General features: G+C 58.2%; 1 protein-coding gene across 3 annotated transcripts; it reads left to right on the top strand.

Annotated features, from left to right (window-relative positions):
* The first annotated feature begins 4,173 nt into the window (after positions 1-4,173).
* LITAF (lipopolysaccharide induced TNF factor) lies at positions 4,174-10,208 on the top strand. Of its 3 annotated transcripts, none has more exons than XM_081965451.1 (4): positions 4,174-4,363; positions 8,065-8,264; positions 8,415-8,571; positions 8,663-10,208. In XM_081965451.1, exons 2-4 carry the CDS (start codon positions 8,069-8,071, stop codon positions 8,769-8,771), a joined length of 462 nt encoding a protein of 153 aa, XP_081821577.1. In that variant the 5' UTR covers positions 4,174-4,363; positions 8,065-8,068; the 3' UTR covers positions 8,772-10,208. The 3 variants fall into 3 exon arrangements, with proteins under 3 accessions (XP_081821577.1, XP_081821576.1, XP_081821578.1); XM_081965450.1 differs by lacking the exon at positions 4,174-4,363 and adding an exon at positions 4,750-4,862; XM_081965452.1 differs by lacking the exon at positions 4,174-4,363 and adding an exon at positions 5,624-6,107.
* Positions 10,209-10,247: the final 39 nt, after the last annotated feature.

Raw genomic sequence — 10,247 nt, forward strand, 5'->3', positions numbered from 1 at the left:
AAAATGGCGATGGGAAGAAAGGCTGAGAGCCGAAGGCGGCCCCCGCCCGATCCCCGGCCAAGAAATCTTCCGACTAGCCAGGGGGCCCAGGGGCCCCAGAGCACAGGAGAGCCGGCTCAGAGGCCGGGCGCCTCCTTCCGGCTGGCCCGTTCCCTTTCACTTCCCAAGGGACCTTGTGATAATTTGAATCACCCAGGAAAACCGGCTGCCTGTGGCCCATCTCCCCTGGCTGGTTTCTGCAGTGTCTTTACTCTAAGACGGCCCTTCATCTGCCGCAGAGAGAGCGGCAAGGAAAGCAGCTTTTCTGGAGAGTCCCACAGATCCAGGCAGAGGCTCCTCCTGTCTTTCTGAGCTAACCATGAGTGCCTCCCCCTGCAGTTCCCTGTGACATTCACCCCACGGGTGAATCTCAAAGCTGGGAGGTGCAGAGTCAGGGCTGAGTGTCATGAGCTGGTCAACCTCCTTTGCCAGCGGATGGTCACCTGGCCCAACCATCCATCGTCACAGCTATGGCTCTATTTCTTAACCTTTCTATGCCCAACAGCTCCTCTTTCTGGCTATGCCAGTCTCCGCCCAGTCAGGCTCTGCTGAACACTGGAGAAAAGCTGCTTCCTTGTTCTACTGGTTTGCACCACGTGATGTCGGAAGACTCCCTTGCTCTGGCAAATGCTGTGCGTGGCTTTAGTGAGGGACCAAAGCAAAGCCAAAGGTAGAGAGAGAGCATCAATAACTCACCAACCTCACCTGTATTCAGCCAGAGGCGATCAAGGCACCTTCTGGGGTGTGTGGCTTCTTTGCTAATGGAGGGCATTGCTCCCTCCTTGACTTAGAATGTTCATGATGTTGGCAGCTTCTCATCCGAGGGCTTTAACGTGGCTCATTTTGAACAGGAACTGCATTTTAATTTCTCTGCCTTGCAAGCAAGAGTGATTTGACTGCTTTTAGCAGCTTTATATTTAGAAAATTCCAGATGAGGAACTGATTCTGCAATGCAGGAAGAGGATTTCTCATTTCACCAGTTTCAGAAGAATATTCTTAATTGGCAACATTGACCTTTATTTATCTCAGCCCCTCTCCCTGATCGACTGGGGACCCTAAATGCACCAGGGCTGCTATCGTCAACTCAACGGAGCGAGTCCAGTGACTAGATTTTCATCCCGGTCTGCTTTCCCAATGCAGATTCTAGCAGGTTCACTGCCCAGGATTAGGAAGTCACACAAAAGGAGGGGTCTGCCCAGCATTCAACCCCCAGGGATTCTGCCAACTTTGGTAATCCAAAGGACCAAGTCCTGGCTCTCCTCTTCCCCCTTTTGGAGTCCACGGCTGACTGCCACCTTGCAGACTCTGCCGCCTTCTCCAGGCTCAAAGCATTTTCACCCTTCGTAGCAATTGCCAGAACTCCAGTCAATGTCCCTGCAAAAGGGCACCTAAAGGGTGAGGGGCTCAGGCTTGGGATGCCTCTGACAAGGCCACAGAGGGACTGTGTTGCTCCAGGGGTGCCAATTCCCTCGCCAAAGGAAGTGCCCTCTCTGGAGTGGGAGGGTGGCTTGCTGCTGTCCTTGGTCCTTATCCCTGGAAAGAAGAGGGCACCCAGGGGAGTCAGCTTCTGCTTTGGGAAGGAAGGGGAGACATCTTGGGTTTTGCTTCAACAGAATATCTGGGTTGACCTTGTCCATGTTTCATGGCTCTGAGAAACAGAGAACAGAGTCTCAGCTGACAGACTGATTGTTCTCCTGGCTTGCTCCGAAAAAGGTCTGTAGGTGGTCATTCCAAAACTGGTCAAGCAAATTTAGTGCTTAAACCAACAGCCTCTAAATCCAGAAAGATGTTATTGCAAACTCTACACTGATGGAACTGCCATTATGTAATTTGGGGTTGTGCCTGTGGTGGGATTGGTCATCAACAAAAGTGACTTTCTGCCCAGGGTAGCCGTGCTCAGTAGCTTCCCTTCCATCCACATACCCGTCTTCAGGCATTGTGCTGCTCACTAACCTCCCTTAAGGCCTCTTGATGCTGTTTGCGGCTTTCGTCACAGCTCTGTTCATCACGGAAAGACCTTCTCTTCCTGCGCACTCTTTGCAGCCACAATATCCAGGAGGAGCAGTTTGCGCTGGCTGCATGCTCAGATCTTCTGCAACTCCCTCTAAGAAAGAGACCTAGAAGACCCTCTGATGGGACTCCGTCTTTGTAATCATTTCCTGGATGGGCTTCTTTGGGGGTCCCAATTGAAGTTTGTGGTTTTTTGTCAAAGTCTTCTGTCTTTCTGAAAGGATTGGCCCGTTTGCTTTCTGAGGAAGACTTTTTAAAAATGCTTTTCTATCTGTTAACATTGTCAGATTATATTGTATTTTTACACTGAGCTATTTTTGCATGCACTGCTACTATGGAAGAAACTTAGTGTGGCATATTATTTAAAACAAACGGGGAAAAGATAAAGACTAAAACTGCACTTTCGGCAGAGAACACCAGGCAGCAGTGGAGGGAAAGGGAGTCAGGTAAAATCTGGTTTTGCACATTACGGCATCACAAAAATGATGAACCTGGACACACTTGCTCCCATAAATAGACCTGATTGGAGACATTTCCTGGCCTCTTTGGTTTTTCCTGTAATGGAAGCTTACATTGTTTATCCTTTCTCTCCAGCAGAACAGACTGGGAAGAATTCCCTCTGCATCAAACCTTGGCACAGCTGGGGAACCAACATGACTTGGGAGGGGCAGTGAGGAAACTGCTCTTGGCCCCAAAGGGTCGGGGCTTCATGGCTGTTTGAGCGAGAGAGACGTCGACAGCCTCCTTGGGATCTCATGCGCAGGAAACAGCAGGCAAGAGTATTTTTAGAGATGGTTGACATGTCACGATGCTCATAAGTAGACCGAGGGTATTTCATCTGCAGGAAATGCAACGGACAGCAAGGAGACACCACAGGTTCTTGGCACATACCATGAGCTCTTTAGCAAACAGGTAGAGAATGTTGGAAGCCAAGGAAGTTAATTTCAAGCAGCCCTAGGGAAGATCTGGGAATAAATACCACCCTCTTCCGCCATGCTTTTTCATCCAGTTCCTGCCAAACGTTTAACTGAGCTCTGAGCTGGGGGCAGCTCTCCTGGACTAATCCCCAAAAGCTGAACTGGGCTGACCCCGTGGCCCTTGGGTGGCAGAGCTCGATGCTTGGCCCTGGGGTGGGGGTGCGAGGGGCGTTCCTCCTCCCCCCCCCGGTGCGTTTCTACAGCATGCTTAGGGGCAGAGCTCCTTGACTCAGAATGGAGGCCCCAGCATCACCGATCGTGTGTGTGTGTGTGTGCTGGAAGAAGGGCCTACCTGGCTTGAAGTGCAGCTTGGGAAAGAAAGTGCCCTTCTGCCCACATCGTAGTAGCCCCTCCCTGAGCCTCAGGGGGAGGATTTGTTCTGCTGCAATCTCTGCTGGAGAGGCAGAGACAATCTGGTTGAATCTGGAACAGAATTAAGCAAAGACAGTGGCAGAAGGGCTGCATCCCTCTGTTCAGTGTAAGGTGGACTAGAGGCTCTTCAGGTGTCCCACCGAGCACCATGTGTTTTGGGAGCCACTTCCTCCTCTCCAGAGAGGAGGGACTTGGGGGGGGGGGTGGCAGAGGAGGCTGCTTGACTTCTACCCTTGGACCTGCAGGATGCTCTGGGCCATCCCTTCCCAGCTTCTTTCTCCTGCCAGCCCACGCAGGACCACCACCAGACCCCTCCCCAGCTTCCCAGTTCAGCATTGTTTCTGGGAACACAACCTGTAGAAGGGGAGATGGGGATGACCCACCCTCCCCTCCCCCTCCTTCCAAGGGGGAGCCTGAGAAACAGTTTTTTTGGGGGGGGCAGGATTGTCTCCAGGGGCTGAAAAGCCAGGAAGAGAGAAAAATGGGTCAGTTGTCAAGAAAGGAAGGAGGAACTCAGGAGCTTTAATTAGCAGGACGGTCTTTTTATGGAAGTCTGAGCTCAGCAAAGGGGGGGGGGGAGTATAAATGAACTGTGTGAGAAGCAAGGGGGAGGGGAATGAGGAAGGAGCCCTTAATTGTGAGGCACCATCTAGGTTCCCCATTTTAAGCCAGGCTATAACCATGAGACACTCCCCACCCCCACCCCACCCCTGGCATCCGGGGACCTATGCCAGGAGATCAGAGATCATCTGGTCCCCCAGAGGCTGTAGCTCTCTTGCAGGGATGGCTACTCTGGGTGCCATCCTGCCCAAGAAGAGACCCTTCCCCCCCCCTTTGTCCAGGTGAGCCTCGGTTGCCCAGGGCTGTCAAACAGAGGCCCCCACCTGCCTCCAGGGAGGAACCGAAGGAAGGAAGCCAGGGACCACCCAGAGGCCGATTCAGTTCAGGCCACCCTGTCAACACAGGTGAGCATGTTTGAACATCTCCTAAGGGAAGGAGGACGACTCCCTTCGTGGCCCCTTGATCTTCGGAAAGGCTCCGCCAGAAAACCGTTCGCTTTCGCTTGCTCGACGGCTCTCCAAATCCGGCAGGAGAGCAGCGGAGCAGAGGAACCGGGGCGGGGGCTGCCTTCGCCCGCGTCGATCGGCAACGCGGCCCGGTCCCCAAGCGGGCGACCTCGCCGGGCTAGTCGGGCGGCGGCGGAACCGTCGAGACCGCTTTGGGGTTAGGAGGGTTCCGAGGCTGGGCGGTCTGGCGAAGCACCTCTGCCGGCTCTTTCTCGCCGTGCTGCCGGGACGGCGGTCTGGCAAGCCGGCCGGGAGTCCAGCGGGGAGGGGCGGGTGTGGCGGGGCGGGGCGGGCCTGCAGGGGCGGGAGGGGCGCGGGAGGGGAGGATGGGCCGCGATCCCGCCAGGCGGAAGAGCCCGACGGCCAACAGGTGAAGCGCGTGTCTGGCGACCGGGAGGTAAGACGCCTTCTCCCTCCTCGGCTCCGCGCGGGAGGGCGCGGCCGGCTGGGCCCCTCAGGAAACGGCGGGGAGGGCCCGGGAGCCTCGGCTCGGCGGCTTCGGCCCCGCAGGGTTGGGGGGAGAGGCGCTTTGGCAAAGCGCGGCTGCTGCTGGTTTTCCCCAGCCTCGCTCGGGCCGACCTTCGGCTGCCGGCCGCCTCCCAACCCCAGCGCGGTCGGGGCGTTGCCACCTGCCGCAGCGGCCCGGAGAAGCCCCGCGCGGGACGGGAGGGGGAGGCGGGGACGGCGGGCTGCTTCTGCCGGGCTCTCGGCTCTTCTTTCCGGGTGGCCGGTCGGGAGCGCCGCGGGGTTTCCTGCAGGGGGAGGGGGGAGGACGAGGGGAGGCTCCGTCCGGTTCCCCCCTCCGGCCCTCGGCTTAGGAGCCCAAGCGGGAGCCCCTCGGGGAATGCGGCGGTCGAGGCTCCAGGGCTGGGGCGCCCGGCCCAGAGCCCTCCCGCCCTGCTCCTCCGCCGCATTCCGTGGTACGGCTTCTCTGGACCCCGCCAGCAGCCTGGCTGAGGTGGCCGCTCCGGCTCCAGGAACCAACTTGTCTTTTTGCCCTGCTGGAGCTCCCGGATGCCGTCTGGGGGCAGCGCGAACAGACCCTTCCGCCTCTGCTCCTTCCCCGATTGACAGTCCGCGGTTGCCCCTTCTGGCCTTAAGCCTGGGCAAGTGTCGGGCGCTGGCAGGGGAGGAAGTGGGATGGAGATTGTGGGGGGGGGGGCTGGGGGAAGGGGCTTTAAAACTTGCTTTAGCCGAATTTCCTGCTTAAGCCAAACAGCTGAAACATTTTCTGTCCTTTAAAAATCAATTCAGGGCAAGGCATCACATACAAATGCTCAGAGTGGCCACAACACAGAGTGGCTGTGTGATGGAAGGCCGCACTAAGCGTCCTAGGAGCTTAGAATGGTGAAAAACACAGGGTGCAAGAGCTGAAGATATTAGAGATCATCTAGTCCAGACCCGTCCCATATGGAGAAGAGAAAGGGCCTTTTTCAGGCTTTCAGTGTGCCCATCGGTTGCGAGGTCCGACCTCCGCCCTGTGCTTTTCTTTCGAATCAGCCCCAGCGTCAACTTGGCTGGGCACTGAAACTTTCCACTTACTCCCTTCTGCAAGTGTGGGTTGATTGTATTTATTTATTTGTTCATCACTCTGGTGGCAGAGTTTAATCATCATCCTGGCATCCTGAAAATTGCTGCACAGGTGAGGCTCACCGGCACAATTACAGCCCCGGTATGGATTATGGCATTTCCCTGGCAAAGAAGCACAAAACCAAAAGGCAGTTTCTCCCTTGGTGGGTTCCTGCCCTCCCTTTCCAGGCTGCATTGCAACAGCCCCCCTCCCATCGTCCACTCTGCTCAGGACAGTTGACCCCTTCCCCACAAATTGGGGTGGGACAGACAGTCGTGGTCAGTGAGCATCACTCACACGGGAGGGGGTGGGGTTGACAGCGTAGGGCAGCATTGTGACCCAAGGCAGGTGAGCTGCTTTGCCCCACAGGCAGTCAAAGGTCTGCCCTCTATGAGGCTGGCATAGCTGTCGCTCTTGCTGACCTCACAAAGGCCGGCTGGCTCCCTGCCCCCCAGCTCCTTAGGGGCCTGGGCATCTCCAGAGCCACCCTGGGGCCTCAGCAGGTGGGTGTGTGGTCTCCTTCTCTGTTCCCCTTGAGGAATTCTGAGAGCAACTTCCATTGGCTGAGATGGAAATGCCTCCCCTCCCCTCGGGTCCTGGAGGGGGGGGGCTAGATGCTCCCCTTGCATTGAGTGGGACCCCTCCACTCCCACTCTGCAACTCCCTCCTCCTCTCTGCCCAGGGCTCTTCTCTGGGGAAGGCTTTGAGTGCCCCAGAAGAGAAAGTGGGGCATTTGGGGGGGGGACAGGAGGCCAGGGACTGAAGAAATTGCACTGTCAATAGGAGCCAGGGGGGGAGGGGAGGGCTTTCCTTCATGCCGGGAAGTGCTGAAAATCAAACTCGGGTTGTGTAATGAGAAGCATTGCAGAAGAGCAGCCTGAGGAGGGGCGGTTCCAGGCTGCTTTCTGGGCTTCTAGGAAAGGGGGGGGGGTTGGTAGTCAGTTCACGAGCTGTAGGTAGGGAGGAGGAGCTTCAAACTGCTTTCTTGGCAGTGGGACGGAAGTCATGAAAAGAGGCGATGAGGAGACGGAGCAGAGAGGCTGGGGCTGCCTGGCCGAAGGTCTTCAGCGTTTGTCCCTCGGCCCCTGACTGGTTCTCTGACGCCTGCGAGGGCCTTGAAGCCCTGCATGAGGGGGCAGCCACGGTCAGCCCCCAAGAGGAAGGCTAGTGCAGTTGTGGGGAGGGACTGCCCCTTGCTGAGAGCAGGATGCTCGGACCAGGCAATTTTGCACACTTGCAGAGTTGTGCAAACTCCTCCCAAACTCCTCCTGGAGCCACTTTCGGGGCTGGTGGGGGCTGGACCCACAAGCGCATTGTTCTGGGGCTGCCCCATCCTGCCAAGGGAGCGAGCCAAGCAAGGACCCGCCTGTCACTCACATTTTATGACGTCTGTTCAGATATTACAGAACCCGTTTCCCCAAATGATGGTTGGTGTGTGTGTGTGTCTTTCCCTGAAGCTGTTCCTCTCTCTTCTGAGTCATGAGGAAAATCCCCAAGGAGCCTCCTTTGTTCCCCTTTGTAGGGACAAACACCTGGGGACAACCTTCTCCTGGGGGGAAGGAGATCCCGGGTCAAGGGGCCTGCTCTGGGTGACAGCATTCTTGGCACAAGAGGGCCAGTCCGTTGAGGTAGGCCAGGCTAAAAAACTGGCAGGGCAGGGATTCCAGGAAAACCCTCGCCCTCCCCCGCACCCGCCACTAAGCCAGGCCAAGGGGAGTCACCGTGAGGGTCTTCCTCACCACCCGAGGTAGCTGTGCGGCCGAGGCGAGGTCATTGCGTGGCCTGGGGGGGGGGTGTAGGGTTTCATTCCTGGAAGAGCCCTGCAAGAGGAAGCGTCTGTTTCCTGGGGATGAAGGCCAAGGGCCTCCGAGAGGAAAAGGGCGAGAGGGGGATGACCAGGAGTGTGGAGCTCCCCGCTTCTTTTCCCCTTGGGGCAGCGCTGTTGCTGCGTTAGCCCCCTCCTCCAGGCAGGGCTCTTTCTGCGAGGGGCTGGCCAAGCACCCCAGCTTCCTTTTGGCCTCTCTCCTAGAAACATGGCTGCTCCTTCCTCAGCTCCTCCGTCTTACGAAGAATCGACCGGCAGGAGTAATCCAACTCCGTTCCCCTACCCACCTGAAGGGAGAATTTCTGAGAAGGGGACACCGGCCCCTTACCCAGCCCAGCCCCAGCCTCCATTCCCACCCCAGCCCTATGGCATGCAACCCCAGCCAGGCCCAGCGGTACCTACAGGTGAGTCCCAGCGGCGCCTGCAGGAGGCTGCCTGGGGTGGGGGGAGGGGAGGGGATGGCCCCCGGCTGCAGCTGGGCCGCTCCTGGGAGCTGTTCTAGGGGCGTCTATGGGGGGCACCCCATAACCTCCCGCCTCTCCCTCTCTCTCCAGTGCCCCTCCACACCGTTTACATCCCGGGGCCGCTGATCTTCCTGGAGCATCCCATGCAGATCTGCTGTCCTGCCTGCAACCAGATGGTTGTGACCCGGACCTCGTACCAGCCTGGAGCTCTGACCTGGCTCTCCTGTGGCGGCCTCGCCCTGGTGGGGTAAGTGGGTCCCCTGGGAAGCAGGGCAGCTGCTCCTCCCCCTCCCTTGCCCAGCTGGAATGAACCGGCCGCGCTCTGCCTCCACCCGCAGGTGCTGGCTGGGCTGCTGCCTGATCCCCTTCTGCGTGGAGGCTATGCAGGACGTCCAGCACTTCTGCCCCTGCTGCAACGCCTTCCTGGGCGTCCACAAGCGCCTCTGAGTGGATCCAGACCCCGATGCCGGGAAGACCCCCTTCCGTACGGCACCCCCCAAGTCCTCCTCGGCCGTGCCTCTCTTCAAGACCTCGACCTTTGGAGCAACGCAGACCACCTCTCCAGCCCCTCTCCCAAACCTCGGCCTGCCGCAGCCCACACAGCTGCCCGTGGGATGAGCGGGTCCAGGCTTCCTGCAAAGGAGCGAAAGGACCACGCGGAGGCTGTCACCACCCCTCTGTGCCAGGCCTCCTCTGCAGGGCGGGTGTGTGGCACAACCTACGAGGGCCGAAGGAAGGCCAGCTTCAGTATTTGACGCAACCCATGCAGGACTCCAGCTGGCTCCCACCGTTCCCCCCGTGGCACGTCCCTAGTAACGGAGCCACTGATGTGGGCGGCAGAAGCACCTGCTGTGATGCCAAGGCCGGGTGTTCCCCGATCGGAGGGTTCCCAGTTTAGGGAGCATAGACCTTCATTCGGCCTCAGCCCTCTCCCCCAGCCCAACGGGGGAAGAGGGGCACTGCGGCTGCCTTGGGAAGCAGAGTGGGGGCTACTGGCACAGGGCACCACAACCAGGGCCCAGCTCTGCCCTTGGGGCTTCCAGTCGGCTTCCCCCCAGGAAGAAGGGCCTTTTGTCCTGCGGATTTTGTTGGACAGAGTAGCTAGAGAGGGAGGCAAATCTCCGGAGCACTTTAAAGATGTTGGCTCTGCAAGTCCAACTTTATTCTGATTTGCTTCCAAACTTAGTCCTGACTTTTTCAGCTTTTGAAATAAAACTGTCTTGCAAAAAGAAAGAGCTGCAGGAAATCCTAGTTTTTCCAAAGGGCGAGACCTGGCCCAGCCCTCCTGCTGTGGGGAAAAGGCGGAGGGGCAGGGGGCTCTGCTGGGAGCCTGGCCAGTGCTGGGGGCCTCTGTGGGGCCACTGCCCTTCAGGGAGGCAGGGCTGGGGGTGCAACCGGGGCCAGACAGCATCCCCTCAGTGGCTACAGAGGTGCCCTAGATGAGGGGGCCTGCAGAGAACCAGCCTGGGCTCACCTGCATTCACCCTGGCAACCTTCCACCTCCTTCCGGGCCAGCCAAGGGGCCTCTGGTGCATTTGGCCTTCCTCACGGGGCCGTGAGGGCAGCTGTGCCGGCCACTGGGCTTCTTAGGCGAGCATTGGTGCCAGGGAAGAGATCCCCCCCCCCGTTTGCCTTAATCCGGCCATCAAAAGGGGCACTGCCAAGATGAGGCTGCAACCTCCATCATCCAGAGCCCATGCAACAGGTGTTATGGGAATTGTGGTCCCCCCCCCTTCTCAGCTTGAAGTGAATGGGGGCTGCACAGAGGAGGGATCCTGGCTTCACAGGCCTGGAGGGTTGTGGTTGCTGAGCCTTTAAAGCACTTTCCAGTTTTGGTGCCCAACTTTACCTGTAAACAGACTGATGGAAATGTGCCCCCCCCCCCCCCCGGAGATCCCCCAGGTCACTTGAAGAGGAACCGAT

The sequence above is a fragment of the Natrix helvetica genome (assembly GCF_964273705.1).
Source record: "Natrix helvetica genome assembly, chromosome: 13".
Taxonomy (NCBI): domain Eukaryota; kingdom Metazoa; phylum Chordata; class Lepidosauria; order Squamata; family Natricidae; genus Natrix; species Natrix helvetica.

Excerpts from the sequence above, each read along its gene's own strand:
- LITAF (XM_081965451.1), top strand. The coding sequence starts at position 8,069 with ATGGCTGCTCCTTCCTCAGCTCCTCCGTCTTACGAAGAATCGACCGGC. Across the intron at positions 8,265-8,414 it reads AGGCCCAGCGGTACCTACAG|TGCCCCTCCACACCGTTTAC; the intron begins GTGAGTCCCAGC and ends CTCTCTCTCCAG. Across the intron at positions 8,572-8,662 it reads GGCGGCCTCGCCCTGGTGGG|GTGCTGGCTGGGCTGCTGCC; the intron begins GTAAGTGGGTCC and ends CTCCACCCGCAG.